Below are 26237 nucleotides of genomic sequence, written 5' to 3' on the forward strand. Positions count from 1 at the left end.
TCTTTGTTTTCTTCTATTCTCCTAAATTGGGAATTGCAACCATCCTCCCATGTTTTCAAGGACAAATCTAGTCAAAGATTTTCTCTGTGGCAAAAGAGCTCTGCTTAAACTTTAATCCGAGATCATCTATATAACGAGATAGCTGCTATTTATGAGTACTCACTACAAAAATGGAATTCAAAGATCCTCTATATGGCATTTACATTGCTACTGTACTGTAAAAACTGTAGTCAATGATACCCTAAATGACAGGAGAGCTCTGTTGTTTTTAAAAGCCTAATGCAAAAATGCTAGTCAAAGATGTTTTATGTGACAAGATAGCTGTGCTGTTAAGTACTTTAAGAATATTAGTCTAAAATCCTAAATATGACCAGATATTTCTGCTGTTTTTGAGTAGGTACTCAAAACTCGAGTCTTGAGTACCTACTGCCAAAACGCTAGTCAAATAACTACATAACGAGAGCTCTGCTGTCTTTAAGCAACATTATAGTGCATGATCCTCTTTTTGACCAAAGGGTTTATAAACACCCACTTACCATGAATTGATTAACGTGGACCCCGACTTAAACAAGTTGAAAAACTTATTCGGGTGTTACCATTTAGTGGTCAATTGTACGGAATATGTACTGTACTGTGCAATCTACTAATAAAAGTTTCAATCAATCCTCAACGCTAATCCAAAAATGATATTCTGTATAACAAGAGATCTGTGCTGTTTTTAAGTACCAATTGCAAAAAAACAATAGTTTAAGACTGTCTCTTTGACTGATTAGCTTATGTTTTGAAAGCCTACTGCAAAAATGATAGTCAAATATCCTCTAGTCTACATGACAAGAAATCCCTGCGGTTCTTGAGTGCCTACTGCAAAAATGCTAGTCAGAAAAGATCTGTGCTGTTTTTTAGCACCTGTTGCAATTACGCAACCTGGGTTCTATAATGAGAGGTCTGCTGTTTCAGGAAAAAATTTAGTCAAAAAATCCTCAATGTGACAAGGGGTCAGACGTTTATAAAGACCTACTGCAGTAACGCTAGTACAAGATCCTCTATATGACTATAGATTGCTGCTGTTTTTGAGTATCGACTGCAACAATGGTAGTTCAAGATCCTCTATGTGACAATAAAGCTCTGCTGTTTATAAGAAGCCACTGCATAAATGCTTGTCCAAGAGCTTTGTTGATATTGAGAACCTACTGCAGAAACTCTGGTCAAAGACCTCTCTGAGAGAGCTCTGCTTTTTTTAAGGAAGACATCTAGTCAAAGATCCTCTGACAAATGAGCTCTGCTGTTTTTGAAGACCAACTGCATACATGCTAATCCAAGATCCTCTATATAAGAGAAGAGCTCTGCTGATATTGAGTACCTACTGCAAAAACTCTAGTCAAAGATCGCTCTGATGAGAGAGCGCTGCTTTTTTAAAAACTGACTGCATAAGCGCTAGTCCAAGACCCTCTACATGACGAGAAATTTCTGCAGTTTTTGACTCTGCCTTTTTTAAGGACCTAGTACAATAATGCTAGTCAAAGATGTGTGAGGAATATAAAGTCAGTTTGAGACTCTAAACGTTTGGTGTTTAATAACAGCGCCACCATGTGTGTAAAAATAACAAAGGCATCGTCATAGAAGTGCATGTTTTGACAAATGTTCACCCTTTTTGTGAAGCGGTTCAGGATTAGACGAGTTAGCTTACACAATCAAATGCACGAGATGTCCTCATTTTTAATATTTTACCTGCTATAAATTCTTAAAACTTCCTTTTCTCAATCAATGGTGAAAAAGACAAGACACCAAGACAAGACTCTGTAACACAATAAAACTGTATTACATTTGTGCTTAAAATTATTACAATTACAGTATTTACAAGCCTTGCCCTAAAAATAAACATCTCATGCTGGATGACATGTAAAGAAAAAAAAAAAAAAAGAAACAATTGGACAGTCTCAAGCAAAAGGAAATATTTTTTTATGTTCACCCACATTTTACAAATTATATTTTCAAGTCGGGCTGAGCTGGACAGTTTTCAGAGGAAAATGAGGCGTTGGTAGAGAGCAACGATATCCTGTCAGTCGTTAATTGCATTCAAGTATTTAAAGAAAGCAAAATTTTGCACAAGCTTAACAAATAAATAAGGTACAAACCCCCCGGCCCCCAACATTTTGTACACATGTACATGTGCTGCACCATCCAGCACATCACCTGTCTTGTTTGACCAATAAGAAAGGCTTAATAAAAACACTCCCCATGAAAACAAAGTGTGCTGCACTCCAAATCCAAGTAGTCAAATATGACAAAAGTAGGAGACCATGTGGCTAAAGGAGCAAAATCATAACAACGTCTCGTCCATTGGTTCTCAAAGTGTAAAGTACAGTAGTGAATGGAAGTCAAAGAGCTGCAGCTTAAAAACATTTTAAAACTTGCTAAGCAAACTTTAGCATCAGTAAGGACAAAATGGGATGTTTTTACTTTCAATTTGAGCTGTTGCGGATTGATCCGGATATAGATAATATCTATACCAAGGATGGAATCAGTATCAAGTTGATACCAGCGTGATCATATTTTTCAGTTCTCTTCTTCACAATTGTTCTTTGTTGTTACAATGTTTACATGTTCAGTTAATGTTGGACACAGGACGACTTTGGGGGCAAATTGCCCAAGCAATTGTATGTAATAAAAGGGAATATTTGTATTAATCTGTTGATGTTGTAACTCTTGGTAACACTTTAGTATGGGGAACATATTCACCATTAATTAGTTGCTTATTAGAGTAACAAAGACTTAATTTAGAGTTATTTGGACACTAGGGGAACATATAAGTGTTAGGTTTAGGGTTACTAATAAGCAACAAGGGTTAGGGTTAGTTAACTCTTTGTTTACTGGTTGTATAAGACCATGCAGAGTAAGGCATTAATAAGTTCTTAATGACTAATTAAGAGCCAATATGTTACTAATTTGCATGTTAATAAGCAACTAATTAATGCTGAATGTGTTCCCCATACTAAAGTGTTACCTAACTCTTATATTGTTGTATTAGTACAATGTTGCATTTTTCACAAATACGCAAAGATATCAGCAATTTTGGCACTGTTATTACTTAGTATGGGTTTAAGCAGTATCACCCACCTCTACTTCTGATGGTGAGAGAAGTTGAATTTTCAAATGGTTGTTAAAATTTGATTTTATTAAATGTTAATGTTTCCTTTAGGTTAATAGTCGTCAACAAATTCAAGGCCAAAACTGTTTTGTGTTCTGAGGGGAAGCCCCGCACTTTGAAAACTTTGGGTGTAGACAATAAAGTTGAGTTGTTCGTGGCTTGCTCAATGCGTACATTGCAAAAGTCTTAAACCACCATTAGATTTGCTGTTTCAACAACGCCATAGTGACACTAAGATTGTAAAACTACAACACGTGAAGCTTTAAATATTCCTGTTCTGTTCAATAAATAATGTCAAATAATCCTCAATCTCAGCAAAGTTTACTTGGTTGTTCCCCGTAACCAAGTTTTGTAGAAAATGGTCTTACATTCTTTGCATTATTCTGCCATTTGGGTACATGTTTACAGTTAAATCAAAGTTAATGAAATTGTTTTATTAAAACCCCAACACTTGTGGGGACCTAAGACTTTTGCAAATATACAGTGGAATTTGTTCAAGTCAATATAACTCATGTCAACATACGTGGTTGTCGACATCATCTGTAATCCGCTTTTGCAAAAACACACAAGCGATTATAAAGACGTTAACAAAAGTACAACACATGTTGACATTAAACGGACTGATTTTTCATAGAAATTACCCCTTGGTGTCTTAAATTTAATATCAACAAAAGCGGTTGACCAGGTATGTCGACCTAGTAATGAGACCAGGTCTTGATGTGTTGGTCGACTTAAACAGGTTCCATCGCATCACTTTGTATCGTCTTTAAAACTCAGTTTGTTAAAAAACAGAAATCAGCAAGGAAACAAAAAAAAGATTATTAAATCAACGTTAGTGGGGACTTAAAACCTTTGCACATGGACAGTGAGATGTTTAAATTGACATAACCCATGTCAACATAAGTGGTTGTCGACAATAATCCGCTTTTGCAAAAACACATTACGGATTGAGGAAATTAACAATAATACAACACATGTCGACATAAGTTGACTGATTTTTTTTATAGATAGGATCCCTTTGTGTCTGAATTTTTTTATAATCAAAAGCTGTTGACCATATGTCGACATGATGAGACCAGGACTTGATATGTTGGTCCTCTTAAACGGGTTTCCCTGTATCACTTTTATAGTCTGTGTAAAACTCAGGATATTAAAAAAACAGAAATCAGCATAGAAAAACAAAATGTTTTTAAAACAACACTAGTGGGGCCTATAAGACCTTTGAACATGTACAGTGGAATTTTTTTAAAAGTTGACAGAACCCATGTCAACAAAAGTGGTCGTCAACACCAATAATCCGCTTTTGCAAAAACACACAACCGATTATGAGGAAATTAGCAATACTACAACACATGTCAGCAAACGGACTGATTTTTCATAGAAATTACCCCTTTGTGTATCCAATTTTATGTCTATAAACCATGTATGTCGACATAAGCGGCCACTTTTTAGCAGTGGTGGGCCGTCAGGGCCAGCAAGGCCTTCTCTGCTGGCCTAACATATCCAGAAATCATGATCATAATTAAAAATAAAAGTATTTTTTTATTTACTTTCCCTAAATATCTAAAAGTATTCATATTCTCTTCATGTCATTATGCTCCTTCCAGTGCTGTTGTTTTTAGGTTAGAGTTTGTATCCAATCAGAATTCAGCTAGCTTATGTTGCCATGCTGTACCAAATCTGCCAGGGGCCTTCAGAATCAACAATGCGGGGTCTGTGCACTGTAAGTGAACGGACACATAGTTGATAGACATTTGAAATAGCCAATCAGATCACGAGTTGTTGTCAGTAAGACCTTCTAGCTGGCCTTATGCTGTGATTGGATACTCACTTGGGAGTCCCAAGTGAGTATCCAATCACAAGTTGCGAAAACAGGAAGTGGCACAGGAGCCGTACGAGCCATAGAAAGCCACAGAAAACTTGCCAGTACTCACAAAGGAGAGCAACATGTTGATTAGGTGGCAGATATATATTTGCAAAGCCATTTTCAAGAATGATACTTAAGAGAAACTACATCAAGTGAGACTAGGTCGGCGATGAAATGCCCGCTATTTCCACTCAAATCAACCAACTACGAGGGGCTATACGGCGTCGAATGGGTGCTATAAATTGTGAGTTCAAATATTTTATTTCTTTTTTTTTTCATGTTTAATGTTTTTTGCAATTTTAATTTTGAGAGTACCACATAAGATATGTTTTGATTGCTGATGTGGGTTTATGGATTTTTAAATGCGCCAGAAAATAACCCGTTTTGTACACTGTTGTAGTGCGTAAATGTGTTTCTGTATAGTATGTGGGGACTTAAATTATGGTATTTTGAGAGGTAATCATAAAAGTCGGACATCACTGAAAGCCTAGGTGGAAAACGCACGGCCCGCCACTGCTTTTTAGTAATACGAACTCCACGGTGGGCCAGGACTTAATGTGTTGATCAACTTAAACAGGTTCCACTGTAGCACTTTTATAGTCTGTAAAACTCAGCATATTCAAAAACAGAAATTCAGCAGACCGATGTTAAAAAACCAACATTAGAAAAGATTCTAAACTGAGAGCAAACTGAAAAATCCTCAAAAGAAAAACACACACACTCACACACACACAAGCATTAAATTATTTGATGCGCCTTCATGTACATTTTAATACAACAATATCCGATAAAAAGGTGTCTTTCCCAAAGAGTCCCACTGATTCCTCCTGTGTGTTCTAGATCCAAGTCGCTGGACTGTGCAGTCCTCGTCTAAGGCCATGTAAATTTGTCCAGCAACTTGCTTTTGGTTGTTCTGAGGCCAGTGTTTTGTTTGCCAAGTGGTAAGAGGCAGCATATTTTCTCCCATACGTGTAGACAGGTTCCAGGGCCTGCTGTGCTGCAGTCTCTATGGCTATTCTGTACAGTCAAGGACCTCCCCGCCCGATGCAGGCCTCATTATGTACATGCGGGGGACAGGAGCTGGTTAGTGCTTTTTGTTGTGATTGCAAGCTCTGCATCAGTCTTCCCCCGCTCCCGTCTCCCTCCTCCTCTGCACCCTGACGAGGGTCAGCGGACCTGGGTAGCGTAGCCCTCCTTCATTAGCCCCTCTTCGTAGTCCGTCTGGCACAGGATCATGTTGTTCTTCAGGAAAAACTTGTCCCCCACACAAAACCTGTGCAACACAAGAGGAGAGAGCGTCAGACGAGCAGCAATAATTTTGTTTGCATGCACAAAATATTACAGTATTCACCAGAGTATAGTAAATATGTGGACAACTCAATATGGACCGACTCAAGTGACGGCCCGTACATACAGTAGATGAGCGCTTTTTGTATAAGGTGGAATAAAATACTGTCAATCAGAGTGGGGTTGGAACCCAGCACCCTACTTTCCTTGTCAACAATCTTAACCACTGAGCTATCCCCAGTCTTGTGAAGGAGGATTTTGTTCCACACACAAAGATAATCGAGGACATCTTGCTCAGTAAAGTATGATGGAGGTCGAACAACATCCAGAGTGGGATTCGAACCCAGTACCTTTCATTCCTAGACAAGTCTTAACCACTGGGCTATCCTGGGTCTTGTGAAGTGGGGATTTTGTTCCATATACAAATGTAATCGGGGACACCTGGCTCAGTAAAATATGATGGAGCTGGAACAAAATACTGTCAACCGGAGTGGGGTTTGAACCCAGTACTTTTCATTCCAAGTCAACAATCTTAACCACTGGGCTATCCTGGGTATTGTCAGGAACACCACACACACAATCCGACTTTATGTTGACATGTGTAGTAGTGTTCTTAACTTCATCATCGCTAAGCAGCGTGCAATGACAACAGCAACAACACTACTGTCTTATCAAGTTAACAATACTGCACCTTATGTCCACAAAAAACAGGCACACGTGTCATACAATTTACCCATATTCAGTAGAAAAGAGATTCATATGGCTCCATTTGTTACGGTTTACCTGACACACGAAACATGACAAATGGGGAGGGGTGCACTATACACTGTAGCTGCCAATGTGTTTTGTGGCAACTCCAACCTTGGCCACAGTGTCAGTTGCAAAGTAGCGTGGCGCTTTCCATTATTTTCAGCAGACTGCAATGCAATATGATTAACTTCCTACCTTCCTCTAACGCGAGATCCACCCAGGAATGGGGCCATGTGAATCCCTTCCCTACTGTAGGTCTCAGATTTTGTGTTGAGCGATACCCTCTGTCACATTCTGTATGTCAACGTCAACTTATTTGATTTGAAAAAGTTCATAAATCACCAAAGCTATTTGCGACTCGAGACATTTGCATATACAGTATAGTATACTGTATATGCAAATGTCTCGAGATTTTATATGCGTATGTGTAAGTGGTTTAAAAATTCCTTTCTTTAAAAGTCTCATTTAATCTTAAAGTGCATTACTATATTTTTCAGTACCAATCAAAGTTTTGTGCCTTTGTACAATCAGTGGGATCAGTTGCAATGCATATTTGTGAATGATAAAAGTAAATTGCACATTTGTCTAAGGAAATATGAGGTGTTTCATGAAATGTTTTGTAAAAGGATAGTTAATTAAATTTCAATATTTTCCTAATGTTCTTGTGCTTCTTTACACCAAAACAAAGGAAAGACATGATATTTTGGTTATTTATAGCAGAGTATGGTATAATTTTAATGGTCCGGCCCACTTGACATCTCCCTAGGCCGTATGTGGCCCACGATGCGAAATGAGTTTGACACCCCTGCAGTATACAGTGGAACTCGTTTTTGTCGACTTATATCCGATTTGGTGACTCACATTGCCATAAGCGGTTGTTGATATAACCAAACAATCTGCTGCTTGACATTGCTGAAATAAAATACAATCTATGCGGGGCTCCAGTTCTGTAGATTGTCACACCAAAAGGGGGCTCCATATCATGTTTGGAAATAAAAAGGGGGTGTTCTCAGTATGCTTAGTTATTACTCAAAAACTAATTGATATGGAATTATTCTTATTGCAAAGACGTCTTATGAACTTTGACTGAAATATTGCGTACATGGAAATACATGTAGTGATTATTACTGAGCTGGAAGATAGGCTAGGTTGAGCTCGCACTACCTCTGTGCTGAGGGTATGTTTATTCCCCTTCCACCTGAAGGTGTCAACAAACCCCTCACATCTAAAGGGTTTTAGGGGGTGGATGATGGAGGCCGCAGTTATTTTTGACCTTTCAGTGCAGCTCAGAGTGGAGATTATGTTGAGCGGAAAGCAACGCTCACTGTATTGTCTTGAGGGTCACTTATCTCCCTTTAGGCTGGACAAGGTCTGCAAACATCGGTGCCAATGTTTACCTGGGGGGGGGGGGGGGGGGGTCGCCTCTGTTGGACTTTGCTATGAATACAGAACTCATGGCTGGGAGCTGCATGACTCGCTTGTTCCGTTCACAGCATTTATTTCAGGCCTGCAGGGCAGATTGAGCGCATGATTTGCTCCCTCCGTCTGGGACCAATTAACAGATTGACCATAAAAAGGTGAGAAGAGTGTGTTTTGGGAAAGAAGGCAAGCTCGGGGTGGGCGATAGTAATGATACGAAGGGTGGTATTGGTACCGGCACACTGCTAGCGGGATATCTATATTATTTGCCTCTAGTTTTTGCTTTTTTTTTGTGTCTTTGCGGGCAAAAACCGTAATGATTTCCAATGACAGGCAATTGTTTTTGCTTTTAAAAAAAAATAAAATAAAAATAAAATATATATATATATATATATATATATATATATATATTTTTACACATTATTTTGTAATGTAAGTCAATGAAGGCCTGTATCTTGAAATATGACAACTAAGTGTATTGTGTAACATGTTTAGCTATTCTCATCGTTTGGTCCTCCAGTGATAATATATACCTGTAGGAAACATAGTTTATTTGCGAGAACTAGTGGTTTAGAAGCAGATTCGTACCGTGGAGGGACATTAGATGCTAGCTCGCTAAAGAGGACGCTTAATTGGGTTAAAGACACCTTCATTCGCTCGTCGCTGTCAAATTTGTAGGACAGAGCTAGAATGTCACCAACATGCATTACCACAAAAAGCTTTGTTGCCTAAATTTATATATTTTATAATTTATATTGTTTATACTGAGCAACCCTACAGTATACTATTCTGCATTTTGACATACATCGTATTTTCTGGTTGTACTTTTACACTGTCCACTCCCGCAATGAGCTCACATCAAGCCTTCCTTTTTTTTGCACCGCTTCTCTCCTGTCGCAGAATTGTTTCTCCCCTGTTTCACCTCTCCTCGCTCGTTTCCTCTCTGCCTTCCTCCCTATTTCACGCAGACAAATTGTTTCTGCTCGGCCAAATGTCAACAGCATATATGACATCTGTGCGCCAGTATTGATGAGGATATTACGTCGCAGCCTTGTTTAGTAACGGACGTTTTCCTAGATACGGTTGGATTCGAGCAGTCATTCTCGCACTGTGGTGCGAGTAACACTGCCGGTACTCATTTAGTGGGACGAAAGAACACCACATATCTGTTTTTTTAAAAAAATAAACAACAATTATATTAAAGGGGTCATATTCTGATGGGTTATTTTCATATTTAAAACACTTCATTGTGGTCTACATAACATGTGCGAGTGGCTGCCACAGCAACATATTTTTTTGGTTAAATTTGAAAAAGAAACATCAAATTCCTCAGGGCTCATTTGGAGCAAGTTTGGAAGAAAGCAATATTGTTTTATAAATATCTCTGCCATGCCTCCATGATTTGATTTCAAATTTCTGGGACTTATGGGGATCCCAAATACCTGTACACAAAAAAAAAAAAGTTGGTGTTAAAATACCACTGATAGTCTCACACTCACACACTAGGTGTGGTGAGCAGCAGCTGTGGCCACGCTCGGGAATCATATTGGTGATTTAACCCCCAATTCCAACCGTTGATACTGAGTACCAAGCAGGGAGGTAATGGGTCCCATTTTTATAGTCTTTGGTATGACTCGGCCGGGGTTTGAGCTCTCAACCTACCAATCTCAGGGCGGACACTCTAACCACAAGGCCACTGAGCAGGCTTTTACATAAGGCCCCTTTAAAGACATACTGGTAGATTATACAAATACAATGTATTAACCAAATCTTTTTTGAAATTGAATTCAAATGAAAAGTAGTGTTAGTGTATGATTTGCCTGCATTGTCTTTGGATTCGAGTTAGGTTTAGGATTAGGTGTCATGGTTAGGTACGGGTTAGGGCAAACGTGCTTATCGTCGGGGGTCTTTGGATTCTATTGGACAATAAAAAGGTTGTTTGAATCAAATTATGAGTGTCTAAGGACTACACCACTCACTACGAGAAGGCTCAATGATTCCAGTAGCCAGCATATCGTCCACTTCCTGCTTTAACTCTGGAACCAGTCTAGCTGGAATATAGCAGTTTGTGTCCCTGATCGGTTGCTGTTCTGGGAGTCGAAACAGCCGTTAGGGCCCATTTCCACCAAATTAAAACCAATTTGGAGCCACAAAACCTATTTGATCACTGTATTGAAGTTAATACTACATATACAGTTTCCTTTACCCTGTTCCCCCACCCCCCACCACACCCCCTGTATGTTGCATGTAATTTTGTTACTGTTTTTTAAATTTTTTCCCTATAGTTTTCTGAGGCAACGACCCACATCTGTCGCCACCTGACAATTAGTCATGATCCAACTTATGATCTGTTATCACAATCCATCCATTATCTACCGCTTGTCCCTTTCAGGGTAGCGGGGGGTGCTGGAGCCTATCTCAGCTGCATTCAGTGTTAGGCAAATGACTTTTGAAAAACAAATGATTGTTAATTTTGGGATTACATGATTACTATGATAGTACTATTTATCGAATTGTTAATTATGCCCCCATAGTAGTTGAAGTTCTGTGTGTGTTAGTAACGTCGTTATTATGTAACGGCTTCATGCCTAACACTGGTTGTCACACATCTACTGTTCTTCCATGTTTCTCCTTTACTAGGTATTTCCTCTTGTTTTGCTTTATTTTATCTACAACTTGTTTATGCTGCTGTGTTAAGGCAAGCTCTGTCGTCCCCTTCCAAATCCTTTTGTACACCTAAAAAAAAAAAAAGTCTAACCTTGTGAGGCAGCGACGCGGCAAAGACTATAATTGGTTGACTTTTAGTACTTGTCCTGTGTTGATGCGGTTCAATCATGAGGCATACTGCCCACTTTTGCATAAATGACTTCATTGTTTGCAACTAAAATATTGTAACTCAACACCAGTTCCAATGACACTCAAACCCTCCCTAGTTACCATTGTTTATTAGCAACAAAACAAAGCTAACAAGCCAAGTCATGACAAGTTAATTGTCATGGTTTCTCACCAGAAAACACTGTTCCTAAAATTGAATAGCTGATGCAGAACTTTGAAAGAAACATGACGGTGCCTCAAGGGACCGTGTTGTGACAAGAGTACACAGAAGCATAAATTAGCTGGCGCCACAACAGACGGATTGAAGAGCTGCGGGTTGCAGACCCCTGGTCTAAGACTACCTAAACAAAAAAGGCACAGTTTTTTTTCCACCTAGATAACTCTTCAACGTCATAAAGTCATTAAAGTTCACTTCTTACGCATTTACACACAGCACCAACATTTTAGAACAAAATGAGATGATGCACTCTGAAAACGACCCAACTTTACAACACCCAATGGGTCGTTTTCAACCCAGCTGCTTAACTATTGGACCAAATGTGTTTCTTATTTAACCCAGGTTGCTGGGTTATATATTCAACTCAAATGCTGGGTCAAATTTAACTGCAATGCTGGGTTAATTCTACCAAAAAATGGGTTATATATTCAACCCAAATGCAGGGTCATTTTAACTGCTAATAAATTGGTTATTTTCATGTTTTTTGTAGTCCAAACAATATAAGGCAGGGGTCAGTATTGCCAAAAAATTTAGTTTTTTAAGCATTCCGCCATCTTTTTTGTAGTCAAAGGTTTCCTACAGGAAGAAGTAAAAAATTCCACTGGTAGTTTTTAATCTGTCCGCCATCTTTCTTTTGCAGACCAAATTCCCCACACTGCCAATACTTAGTCTATAAAGATGGTTTTATAAACAATAAACTAGTATTATGAACCTAAACAGTGACCAAGCCAGCTGGGTCACTGGTTGGGTCACAGAAACTACCCAACTCCTTAGGAAATAACCCATAGATATGACCCAATAGGCTCGGCCCAGCATTTGGGTAGAACAAATAACCCAGCATTGTTTAGTGTGTATAACAAAGGTAAAACATAATAAATATATCTGTGGCAGCATAGGATACAATTATGTACACATTTCACTTTTAGCATCTAATTACCCCTAGCTTTGGTGCATTTACCCCTGATTAAAGTTAGAAACAGACGCATCATTAGGTTTTTAAACAGGGAGACAATGTATGTGTGTGTGTGTGTATATATATATATATATATATATATATATATATATACATATATATATATAGTCTTTATATTCCAGCGAGTTAATCCGTTTTGTCAACATTTAACATTATCACGTTATCGATGGGAAAATTCATTTTTATACAATATGATTTGCCTGAGCGGCTAGGCGACACCGAGAGTAACAAGCGGTATAAAATGGATTAGAAAGGAAAGATAACATTTAAAAAAATAAAAATAACAAAATAAAAATTAAAACACTTTTTTTTTTAACTTGGGACTTCCCGTGGGCCGGATTTTGGATGCTGGGGGGCCGGATCCGGCCCGCGGGCCGTAGTTTGGGGACCCCTGGGATACACAAAAAATATAGTTATTATAATAAGAATAATGTATTATAATTATTTGCATTACCCACTTACGATAATTATACATGAATCAGCAATTCTCTACTTTACACTCTGAAGTAAAGAAAAACTTTACAAGGCTTTACAAGACAGATTTATGCTCATAATATCATCATCAAATAATGACATCTTATATGGTATTCAAATTGATATTCTGGCCACTTTGTATTGAATTTATTGGCATTTATTTTTGTTAAACTATTAACCAAATTATTTTTTGGGGTGTTATCTAGTTATGTTGTAGTCTACATATGTTAATCCCATCTTTTAAAATCCAAAACCTAATGGTTTTAAAAATGTTGTTTCAACCAGCTTCATACAATATTCCGTTTTTTAGTGCATGTAAACATACCAAGTGTGTGCGAATAGGGCGGTGATCTTGGGTTCATGCAAAAGGGGCCCCTTTGAAAGTCTTGTGTATGGGGCCCCAGCATTTGGTGCTTATTGTTTTTGGCCGTCGACAAATTGTAAAAATATATTACATGAGCATGCTTTTTATCCCTGGTAGTGTAATAGTACATGCTTTTGCATTTCATGGCAGAGGGCATGCGTTCCAACCAGAAACTAAGCCAAAACCATTAATGTTTGTGGCAACACCTGGCAGTGAAAAGCCAAAAGTGACTCCCGCTGATAACACAAAGCGTCCTTCTTTATCGTCAAAATGTGTCAAAATGGCCGCCGGGTGCTTGAGTTTTTCTGTAAATGGCCCTTGCTGGAAAAAGTTTAGACAAACATGGATTTGGGTTCGTGTTAAGTTTTATTAACATACAAAAATCGCCGACAAAATAGTTGTAAATGCACTTTGTTCTTGTTTTTCTTAGCTTTTTAGTTCCATTTGTGCACCCTATCGTCAACCTTTGCTAATGAGCCTTGATAAAGGAGTCTCATCCCATCATTAATACAATTATATGCCCTGTTTTATTCATATTACGGTCTGTGGTCATATAGATGATTACTGTGCATGCAGTCATCGTCCTCTGACGCTTTCTTCATCTCCTCCTTTCTTCCCTTTCTTTACCGAGAGGTGAGTGTGACTAATGAGTCTTTAGAGACCTCTTGTTGTAAGGGAGGAAGAGAGAAAAAAAAACATGGCTTCCAAACGATGCACTGCGATGCCAGCGATATGCCTCGGAGGCACGCGTTAACTAGAGTAGTCGCTTTCCACTCAAATGAGGCAACAGTGAGAATGTCAAAGAGAGGAAAATAGCGGACGACGTGCCGCATGCAGTTAGTGTCCCCGTTCGCACAAGTTTACAAACGATCAGTTAATGTGAAGGTGATGCATCAATGTATTTCTCCTTTGTTAGCAGACGCTCAACTTTGCCTTCCAAAACCAAGCGCCGTCAGCTTTAAGGATAATAGACAGAATTGTACTTTAATGTACATACAGTCGTGGTCAAAAGTTTACATACACTGGTAAAGAACATAATGTCATGGCTGACTTGAGTTTCCAATACTTTCTACAACTCTTATTTTTTTGTGATCGTGATTGGAGCACATACTTGTTGGTCACAAAAAACATTCATGAAGTTTGGTTCTTTTATGAATTTATTATGGGTCTACTGAAAATGTGACCAAATCTGCTGGGTCAAAAGTATACATACAGCAATGTTAATATTTGGTTACATGTCCCTTGGCAAGTTTCACTGCAATAAGGCACTTTTGGTAGCCATCCACAAGCTTCCGGCAAGCTTCTTCTTGAATTTTTGACCACTCCTTTTGACAAAATTGGTGCAGTTCAGCTAAATGTGTTGGTTTTCTGGCATGAAATTGTTTCTTCAGCATTGTCCACACGTTTAAGTCAGGACTTTATGAAGGCCATTCTAAAACCTTAATTCTAGCCTGATTTAGCCATTCCTTTACCACTTTTGACGTGTGCTTAGGGTCATTGTCCTGTTGGAACACCCTACTGTGCCCAAAACCCAACCTCCAGGCTGATGATTTTAGGTTGTCCTGAAGAATTTAGAGGTAATCCTCCTTTGTCATTGTCCCATTTACTCTCTGTAAAGCACCAGTTCCATTGGCAGTAAAACAGGCCCAGAGCAGAATACTACCACCACCATGCTTGACGGTAGGTATGGTGTTCCTGGGATTAAAGACCTCACCTTTTTTCCTCCAAACATATTGCTGGATATCGTAGCCAAACAGCTCAATTTTTGTTTTCATCTGACCACAGAACTTTCCTCCAGAAGGTCTTATTTTTGGCCATGTGATGTCAGTAGACCCATAATAAACTCATAAAAGAACCAAACTTCATGAATGTTTTTTGTGACCAACAAGTATGAGCTCCAATCACTCTATCACAAAAAAATAAGAGTTGTACAAATTATAGGAAACTCAAGACAGCCATGACATTATGTTCTTTACAAGTGTATGTAAACTTTTAAACGCGACTGTATATCTTACAATTCACCTTGTTAATTTTTTATATACATGTTACAGGTTATATATCTTTTATTATTGAATGTATCAAAAGTGATAAATATTTAATGGGCCACAATGGAAACAAGCCTTTTGGCTTTTTGTGCCATCCATTTGCCTTTTTAAAGCATTACATGGATACAATTCTTTAAGATGTCAAACTTCTCAATCAATCAATCAAACTTCTGTCAGCAGACGTGATGTGGTATGCATTGGAGCAGAGTTTCTCTCCTTTCTTTTCTGTTCACATCATTCTAATACAAGTTGACCTTGGTCCAAATCAGATTTTTTTTAATATTGCAGTTTTTTTTAAAGATGTTTTTTTTATAGCTTTGCTGTTGTAATTATTCCAGCAACTCAATTGTTTTAGAGGCCACTTTTCAGGAAAGCTAAGGACTGGAGGGCCGGACTTCTCCTTCCACTATCAGTCTTTTTTTGTGTACCTCGGAGAACCAGCGTCCCCTACAGTAGACTTTGATTTTGGTCTATTTATTTTGTCAGCGCTACGGATGCGCTCTGCTGTTTTTAAAGACCTTCTGCAAAAATGTGGGTCTCCTAAATTTTTTTTTAAACTGAAATTGTGGGCCACCATTTGAATAGCCCAAATGACGAAAAAAGAGGACCTAAAATGGAACGTTGAGATACCCCACTAGTATAACTAAACAATTTGACGTCATCTAAAGTAAACAAGCTACAGCAACACCTTAGTTACTAAAATCCTATTACAAAAAAAAATGTAACTGCCAAAAAAGAAAGGCACCTCGAGGAACGCATCAGTTATGGGGTTCAAAATCACAAATTTGGACCCCATTGCACTATGTTTTGTAGCAAGGTTAAAATGTCAATACAAGGATCTGAGGTCAGAGTTCCTTTTATACAACAGGAGCACTCTGTTTTTAGGAATTCTCTGCAAAAATGTTTGTTTCCCAAGTTTTGAACTGAATCTGGGGGTCTGTATGGTTTCTTTCCCGGGACGTATTTGGTCCCCGTGCCACAAATTGAATAGCCCCGTTCGAGCTCATGAAGATGGCGGTAACCTGCATAGAATAGCTGTAATTTCATAAAAGTACTTTGATACAAATATCAATAGTATTGATGCCAAAGATAATATCAGTATCACAAAGATGTATGTAACATAAGGGAATATTTGTATCATTTATAAAATTTATATATTGTTAAATTGTTCACAAATACGTATATGTTGATTGATTAATTTTTTTGGCCCAAAATCTTTGTTTTGTGTCATACTCTGAATGTAATCATTAGCAACAGATTAAAGGCAAAAATAACTATCATTCAGAGAAAATATTGCATGTAAAAAGTATCAATATTGGTTAAGGTTGTACGGTGTACCGGTATTAGTATAGTACCGCGATACTAATGAATCATATTCGGTACTATACCACCTCTGAAAAGTACCGGTCCACCACCCCCCGCACCCCCGTCGTCGTCGTGTCAGTGCTGGTTTACGAGCAGACGAGCATGTTCGGCAGCGCACAATCACGGAGTACTTACAGACACAGTGTGCAGACAGAAAAGGGAGAACGGACACATTTTGGCTTAAAAACTAATGATAAAGGTGAAGTTATAACACTGAAACGCCCCCCGGAAGAGGTGCTTTAAGACATGGCTAACTAGCTAGCAGCTAGCGTCCAGCCCCAGTCGGCAGTGTTTTAGCTACTTCTAAATCACTAATCTTCGCCTCCATGGCGACAAATAAAGTACGTTTCTTCCAAGTATCATTCCTGCAAGACAAGGAATAGCTAAACATGCTTCACTACCCACCGTACCTCACAATGTAAACAAACGCCATTGGTGGATCTACACCTAACATCCACTGTAATGATACCAAGTACAGGAGCGTATCTAATCGATTCAACTATGATTACGTCTATTTTATGGCAACACATCTTCTTTTGTTTTTTTACAATTTATATTTTGTTTATAAACTCAGGAAATATGTACCTGGAAACATGAGGACTTTGAATTTGACCTATGTATGATCCTGTAACTACTTGGCATCGGATCGATACCTAAATTTGTGGTATCATCCAAAACTAATGTAAAGTATCAAACAGAAGAATAAGTGGTTATTACATTTTAACAGAAGTGTAAATAGAACATGTTAAAATAGAAAGTAAGCAGATATTAACAGTAAATGAACAAGTAGATTAATAAGTCATTTTCTTCCTTCTTGACAAAATAATAGAATGATAAATGACACAATATGTTACTGCATACGTCAGCAGCTAAATTAGGAGCCTTTGTTTGCTTACTTACTACTAAAACACAAGTTGTCTTGTATGTTTACTATTTTATTGAAGGACAATCTTGCAATAAGAAACATATGTTTAATGTACAGTAAGATTTTTTGTTAAAATAAAGCCAATAATGCAATTTTTGTTGTCCCCTTTATTTAGAGAAGTACCGGAAAGTATCAAAATAATTTTAGGAGTGGTACCGTTACCAAAATATTGGTATCTGGGCAACACTGGTATCAGTATGTTGTTAGTATTAATTTGGCAATATTGCCCCCTTCTTGTTTAAATCCCTCACATCCACAGTTCAACCTTTTCATTTCCAACACAATGTTGTGTACAAAGACAAAACCATACATTTCCACTGTTCCGAACTTTCTGGACAAGCCTTTACAGTATTTTAGTCGTGTACTTTCATGTGTTCACTGTACACATGGTGATTCCCCCTCCAATTGATCAATATAAGGAAGCGTGACTGTGCTTCCCCGTAGTATTGCTGCGCAGGCTCCTAGTTCTCGACACCAATCATACACAAAGTGACAACTATGTCCCTTATTGCCTATTAGGCTCCTGTCTAACAAGCCTGACTCGTGACATACAAGACACCCGTGGCTGAGCTGTGCTGCGCGGAACCCAATTGGCGTCATTCTCTCTTTCCAAGGCTCAAGTATGCGGATGCCTCCCCATACTTATCAGGACTGACCTTCCCCTGCACTGTCACCCATCCTGCTCCTCCGTGCTCTAACCTTCTTCCAGCCTCCCCAAGACTGTGGCCTCCAGCTCATCAGGGGGAAATTGGGCCAGCGTCGGCTAGATGATGAGGCCGGACGACAGCATCATCGATTAGCTGTCCCCCACGGCTGATCTGTGGCTAACTGCTTGCCGGATGGAGGCTCATATCTCCTTCCTTATTCCCGACACCTCTTTTCAGAAGCCGGTTCCTCCCTCGCTTCCTCTCTACCAGGTCGGGAGAATAACAGGTCGGGCTATGGGGAAGGTGACAATGGTGGATTTATGTCTGAGTTTAACAGAGTCAGGCCGCATTGAGTGCAGACATGAGAAATCGGGGCTGATGTAGGATTCTATATTTTTACTGATGGACCGTGGGTAGGGGGCAGTCACTCCCCTCAGCTTGGCAGTGTTTTAAAGTCATGAACGGGGTGAAAAACCGAAACGGGGATAGAAAAAACCGTCTCTTTCATGTGTTTGTCCTGGAAATAAAGTCGATGTTGTAGTGTATGGACCTATTTTTCATTGCGGAGTAATACTAACCACTGCCTGTGACGCACCGTGTTCTCTGGGATATATATGGCAATCTGTTCAATGTGGCCCCTCTCGTTGAACAATCTGTTGAAGTTAAGCCTCAGTCTGTTTCATTTTGAGAAAGTTAAAGTACCAAATTAATCTCTGCATTTGACCCATCCCCGTGTTCCACCCCCTGGAAGGTGAGGGTAGCAGTGAGCAGCAGCATCAGTTTGGTAATTTAACCCCCAATTCCAACCCTTGATGCTGAGTGCCAAGCAGGGAGGTAATGGGTCCCATTTTTATAGTCTTTGGTATGACTCGGCCGGGGTTTGAACTCACGACCTACCGATCTCAGGGCGGACACTCTAACCACAAGGCCACTGAGCAGGCTAAAAGTCACGATAGACTTCCTTTGGACTGGCTAACTTGTGTCGACGTAAACGGTTGCCGACATAACCAAAACTATGGCGTCAAAACAGATCCATAATCCCCGCGTTTAGAAAAGCACACTGTGTGCGGGCAGCCTCTACGTGAGAGCGTGTTGCGTCTTTTTTGCTGGCTAAGTTTTTGTTAGCGTCTTTCTCTATTGCACACTTTTTGCATTTGGGGGCGGGCACCTTTTTTATTATTAATCTTTTTTTTTTTTTATTAATCAATCCAACAAAGTAGTACACAATAATACCATAATAATAATATTCCAAAACCAAACCCGGCCCAGCAACATTCAGAATAGCAATCAACAGAGCAATTGAGAGGACACACAAACATGACACAAAACAATCCAAAAGTAGTCAAACACAAATGAATAATATCAACAGTATCAAAATTAATAAGAATTCCAGCATAACAGTGATTAGAAATCCCTCATTGACATTATCATCACGGCCATTTATAAACAAATAAAAACATTTAAAAAATGAAGTGGCTTACACTTGCATCTCATAAGTTTGACAACACATTGTGTCCAATATTTTCCACAAAGACAAAATAAGTCATATTTCAGGTTCATTTAATAGTTAACCCTTGTGTGGTGTTCATATTGTTGTTACTCAGCCAGTGTTTGTGGGTCTGATGGACCCGTTGCATTTTGTGGCTTTTAATGCCTCACAATCAAACACTTTTTTGTTAAAATACTGACTTATCCCAAAAAACATCTGTAATGAAGTGCTTCGAGAGGCTGGTAAAGGAATACATTGTCTCCAGACTTCCCCCCACATTCGACCCATACCAGTTTGCTTATCGCCCTAACCGCTCCACAGAGGACGCCATCTCCTCTGCACTCCACCTGAGCTTAGCACATCTGGAAGGAAAGGACACACACGTGCGGATGTTGTTTCTGGACTTCAACTCGGCATTCAACACCATCATCCCGCAGCACTTGGTGAGCAAACTGGCCCCCCATGGATTCAGTACCCCCCTATGCAACTGGCTGCTTGACTTCCTCACAGACAGACCCCAGTCTGTGAGAGTGGGCAACAACACCTCCAGTGCCATCTCCCTGAGCACCGACTCCCCCCAGGGCTGTGTCCTGAGTCCGCTGCTGTTCACGTTGATGACCCATGACTGCTGCGCCAGGTCCACTACTAACCACATTGTGAAGTACACGACAGTAGTGGGTCTCATCCGTGACAACAACGACATGGACTACAGGGAGGAGGTGAAACATCTGGTTGACTGGTGCAGAACCAACAACCTGGTCCTGAATGTCAACAAGACCAAGGAGATCATTGTCAACTTCAGGAAGCACCAGTCCAGCCACGCTCCACTCTTCATCAACGGCACAGCGGTGGAGATGGTAAGCAGCACCAAGTTCCTGGGGGTGCAGATAACTGACAATATGACCTGGTCCCTACACAACGGAGCTCTTGTAAAAAGAGCTCAGCAGCGCATGCACTTTTTGCGTCGGATGAAAAGAGCACAGCTCCCTCCCCCCATTCTCAGCACATTCTACAGAGGCACTATAGAGAGCCTGCTGACCAACAGCATCTCTGTCTGGACTGGAGCCTGCAGTGCCTCAGACTGGAAGTCTCTCCAGAGAGTGGTGAGAACAGCGGAAAAGATCATCAGGACTCCTCTTCCTCCTATCCAGGAGATCGCAAAAAGCCGCTGCCTGACCAGGGCTCAGAAAACCTGCAGAGACTCCTCCCAACCCCACCAAGGACTGTTTTCACTGCTGGACTCTAGAAAGAGGTCCGCAGCCTCCGTAGCAGAACCTCCAGGTTCTGTAACAGCTTCTTCAGCTTCTTCCCTCAGGCCGGAAGACTCTTGTACGCATCATAATTATCCCCTCAATTCCCCCCAAAAATGGATTAACTCGCTGGAATATAAAGACAATATAACATACATCCATAAACGTAGATGCATATGCAAAAGTGCAATATATTTATCTTTACAGTAATCTATTTATTTATATCTGCACCTTATTGCTTTTTTTTATCCTGCACTGCCAACCAGCTAATGCAACAAAATTTCGTTCTTATCTGTACTGTAAAGTTCAAATTTGAACGACAATAAAAAGTAAGTCTAAGTCTGAGTCTAAGACCCACAAATGCTGGCTGAGTAACAACAATATGAACGTTGCATGGACATTTCAGTTTCTGAAATGTTTCTTCTTTTGTGTTTCTGCACCTGCGGTTCCCACACAAGGTTGCAACATTGTTTGTCAACACTGTCTGCTCTCATTTTGTCGCACATTTGACCCTCTGATGTTCTGTGTACCTACACTCTGTCCTCCCCGTCTAGGCCTGCTCTGTGTGTGTGTGTGTGTGTGTGTGTGTGTGTGTGTGTGTGTGTGTGTGTGTGTGTGTGTGTGTGTGTGTGTGTGTGTGTGTGTGTGTGTGTGTGTGTGGGCGTGTGGTACACAGAACATCAATTTCCACACTTCTATTAGCCCCGGGTCCAGTGGACCCCGGACATCTTATATGTAATAGAAATGTGTAGGGGGGTGTATGGTGTGTGTTCATTAAATATGTATTCTGATATATGTTCTTCACAGAAAATGAGCCAAAGCCAGTGAGTCTCAATTTGAAAAATTAATTAATTGTATCATTTTTCTTTTAATAAAAATCGAAAACGGGTCCCACAGACCCGAACACCACACAAGGGTTAAAACAAATTTAAATAACGGATCCCATATTCCAATATATTACTCATTATCATCTAAACTTAATGCAGTTTTTTCTACTGATATCATCTCTATAGCTTGTGTATACCAGTCAGTATGAGTTGGACATATTAATAGCCATTATCCATTTTTATAATATTACCAGTTTTGTTATGATGCATATTGAAATAAATGCATTTTTACTGAGGCAGATCACCAATAATACAAGTTTGCAGTGTCATTGGGATGTTTATATTTAGGAATGTGATTGCTTCTTTTGTTGTTTTCAACCATAACCCTTTTATTCTCTGACAATCCTACAATAAATGAACAAGAGAATACACCTTTTCTGATTGGTTACTTTAAACTCCTACGGTCTCTGAGTACGCGTGTGTAGAGAGGCCCCATATTGTGGTTTTTATGCGCCAGGATTTGGGCACTGTTTTGATGCCACACAAAACTAGTCTGGACTTGTGACTTTGGACAGAGACATAATGAGAATGGGTCATAATTAAGGATTTTGAACCCAAGGCAACTTGTTTCCTCCATATGTTCGTCCATCAATCTTCTTCCGCTTGTCAGAGTTTGGGTCGCGGGGGCAGCAGCCTAAACAGAGAAGACCAGACTTCCCTCTCCCCAGCCACTTCGTCCAGCTCCTCTCGGGGGTTCCCGAGGCGTTCCCAGGCCAGCTGGGAGACATAGTTTCCCCAACGTGTCCTGGGTCTTCCCCATGGCCTCTTACAAGTTGGACATGCACTAAAGCCATCGGGGGGGCATCCTGACCAGATGCCCGAACCACCTCATCTGGCTCCTCTTGATGTGGAGGAACAGTGGCTTTCATTTGGGCAGAGCTTTTCACTCTCTCTTTAAGGGAGATGTCTGCCACCCAATGGAGGAAACTCATGTTGGCTTTCAGTCATAACACCAATCTCATGACCGTGTTTTTATTTAGATGTTTCTGTTTTCATATAATTTATACTCTAGTCTTTTCAAATAAAGCTGCTGCACTAATTTTTGTTCCGTCTTGACTACAATGACAAAACTTACATGTGCAAATCTTTCTGCCAGTGGCTAACACACTGCAAAAAAGAGCTGACAAAAAGACTAGATTTTGGGAAAAAAAACTAATTATCCGTCCATGCAGCTAGTTACTTTTACTTGATAAGACATCCTAAATACAATGCATCTAGAAATGAACAGGACTTTTAAGATAGAAAAGCATTATTCGGCTTCCAATTCTTAAATGAAGCATCCTCGGTATGTTGCAGAATCTTTAAACAAGCTTTCCTATGAGGGGAAACTCATCCATCCATTTTCTACAGTTTGTCCCTCTCGGGGTCGCTTTGAGTGTCAAAATTTATGTTGACAAAAAGGGTGAGGCATGTATGACTTTAAAGGGGCTGTTTGCAACATTTAGACCAAGGGTACCGGATCCAGCTCGCCAGCCTCCAAAATCCGGCCCGCGGGAAGTCCCAAGTAAAAAAATATTTTTAATTTTTTTAAATTTGTATTTTATTTTTTTTATTTTATTTTTAAATCTGTCCTTTCTAATCCATTTTCTACTGCTTGTTACTCTCGGTGTCTCATAGCCGCTCAGGCAAATCATATTGTCTAAAAATGCATTTTCCAATAGATAACATTTTTTTTAACCCAATGCGACCCCCGAGTCAAAAAGTTTGGGGACCCCTGATTTAGACAGATGCTTCGAGGGGGCCAACTTACCAAAGAATTTTACACAGTATTTCCCACCCTCTTACGGCTTCTCCTACGTAATGACGTAACTACATACATACACAACACATGAACGCGCAATAGCTTCAGGTGTTGATAGCTAATAATATCAATTTGGATAGCTAGCGTTAGCTGTCATTGAACGTATATTCTATCATAACAACAATATGACTGCAAATTGTTTGTTGCTTCTTAGGACTGTTTTTGTATGTGTTGCGTACGTGTTGACAAGACTGGGTGAGTGACCGCCGTAAACACCAATCATTTTATTCGGGCTGATACAATTTTTTGTAAACTTTGTACCATATTTTTCGGACTATAAGTCACAGTTTTTTTCATAGTTTGGCCGGGGGTGCGACTTATACTCAGGAGCGACTTATGTGTGAAATTTTTAACACATTACCGTAAAATATCAAATAATATTATTTAGCTCATTCACGTAAGAGACTAGACGTATAACATGTCATGGGATTTAGCGATTAGGAGTGACAGATTGTTTGGTAAACGTATAGCATGTTTTCTATATGTTATACTTATTTGAATGACTCTTACCATAATATGTTACGTTAACATACCAGGCACGTTCTCAGTTGGTTATTTATGCGTCATATAACGTACACTTATTCAGCCTGTTGTTCACTATTCTTTATTTATTTTAAATTGCCTTTCAAATGTCTATTCTTGGTGTTGGGTTTTATCAAATAAATTTCCCCAAAAAATGCGACTTATACTCCAGTGCGACTTATATATATTTTTTTCCTTCTTTATTATGCATTTTCGGCAGGTGCGACTTATACTCCGGTACGACTTATACTCCGAAAAATACGGTAATTGTGACAGATATAGACAATTGTCAAACAAATGTTATGGTACACCACCAATGGTTTCATAAACTACCCAGTGGTGTTCTTGTTATATCGTTTGCTTTGAAAAATGTTACTGTGAGGAATTTACAAACAGCCCCTTTAAGAGGGCCCTTTTTAGTAACAGTAATTTAGTGGACCAGAACTTGACGAGGTGGTCGACTAAGACAAGTTGTCGACATTAACGAGTTGCAGTGTACTTGTATTGCTGTCAATTTGATGGTGATGGTGAGAAAGAACAAAGGTCATGGCTTTTTCCATGGTCTTTTATTTAAGCAAAGCCCTTAATAGCAGACCAATGACTATTAGCCTCACAGTGATGGAATCAGAATAATCACTGACTTTGAGTTCTCGTGCATCGTTTGAATGCGCCCACAAAGAAACCGTGGGTTGATAAATGGGTGACTATGTTGGGACGGGGGGGTGGGCTCAGGCGATGTGTTCATATACGTGATTGTAGCAATTCAACCTTCAAACGCCAATTTGCGCCGAGGCTGACCCAGAGGAGTGGCAGATAATTGCACGGCGTGACCTCGGCCGACCCGCCGATCGCCTGCTCTGTTTATCAGATTTCACATTTTTTTTGACGACGTTCCACAGAGAAATCTCAGGGCCATTTGCGAGATGGATTAGATTGCTTTATTGAAGAGCCTGTCGGGGGAAGCGGGTCAATGGGGAGGTGGAGGGTTGGGGTGGCTTTCGTGGTGTTTGTTTGAGGCTGTAGGAAATGAGAGGGGACAGAGACGGTGCGGAGGAACAAGACAAGCGGCAGGATGGGTATGCCAGACAAAGCACAGGACAACACAACAGGAGACGGATAAACTATTCAGGAAAAGTGAGATCCTGGGAGAGCTAAGATCAATTTGCTGAAGGTTACTCTATTAATCACAATATAAACAATGAAGCATTATACTTAAACCACACCTGTTACGATTGTATTAGTGGGAGACAGAAAAGGTAGCAAAGGACACCACCAGAATAAAGTTGTGGGAGGGGTGCACTACAGAGGTTAGATTCCATAAAGAAAAGTAATGGATGGATGGAACTTTATTGTCATTGCACTTAAAAAGTACAATGACATTATACTGATGGGGTCCCAAACTAAACTCCTAGGGGTGCCTTGGCTTGAGACTAGGACAAAACCTCGAGCAACGCACATATACGGTGAATTTCGGACTATATGCCGCTACTTTTTGCCTACGCTTTGAACTCTGCAGTTTATAAAACAGAGCGGCTAATTTATGGATTTTTCTCTGCTAACCGCCGTAATACAAAAAGTTTTCATTAAACACATGCAAAGACACTTAAATGGTTTGAGTTTGAGTTTATTTCGAACATGCAAGCATACAACATGATACATCACAATTTCCAGTTTGTCTTTTCAACATGTTTGAAAAGGAGTAGGAAGAAGCAGAGCTTATTTAATCCTACCCCTTTTCTTTACATAACAGTTGCTAAAACTTTTTGTTCACTTCCTGTTCACAACTTATTCACAATAAACTCCATAAGTAATCACAATAAAAATAAATAAATAAATAATAGTAATAATTTAATAATAGTAATTGGTGAAGTAAGTCATATTTCATATGATGAGATAAGTAAGATTACTTTAAGAATGAATGAATGGATGGATGAAATAAATTGACAATGTTTATCATGGCTCTTCTTCTTTG

At 39.6% G+C, this 26237-nt stretch overlaps 1 protein-coding gene and 1 long non-coding RNA gene across 4 annotated transcripts in view; one reads left to right on the plus strand and one right to left on the minus strand.

The window, feature by feature from the left end:
- Positions 1-5264: 5264 nt before the first annotated feature.
- Positions 5265-26237, minus strand: part of lmo3 (LIM domain only 3) — a 100940-nt gene continuing 79967 nt past the window's right edge. For all 3 annotated transcript variants that reach the window (XM_062065679.1, XM_062065680.1, XM_062065678.1), the window contains one exon: positions 5265-6288. In XM_062065679.1, coding sequence (XP_061921663.1) covers positions 6183-6288 — 106 coding nt within the window. In that variant the 3' untranslated portion in view covers positions 5265-6182. The remainder of the gene's footprint in view (positions 6289-26237) is intronic.
- Positions 8602-26237, plus strand: part of LOC133662034 (uncharacterized) — a 63664-nt gene continuing 46028 nt past the window's right edge. Inside the window, exon 1 of the long non-coding RNA XR_009828054.1 lies at positions 8602-8629. This is a non-coding gene — a long non-coding RNA (uncharacterized LOC133662034). The remainder of the gene's footprint in view (positions 8630-26237) is intronic.

This window comes from Entelurus aequoreus, linkage group LG12, assembly GCF_033978785.1.
Source record: "Entelurus aequoreus isolate RoL-2023_Sb linkage group LG12, RoL_Eaeq_v1.1, whole genome shotgun sequence".
Taxonomy (NCBI): domain Eukaryota; kingdom Metazoa; phylum Chordata; class Actinopteri; order Syngnathiformes; family Syngnathidae; genus Entelurus; species Entelurus aequoreus.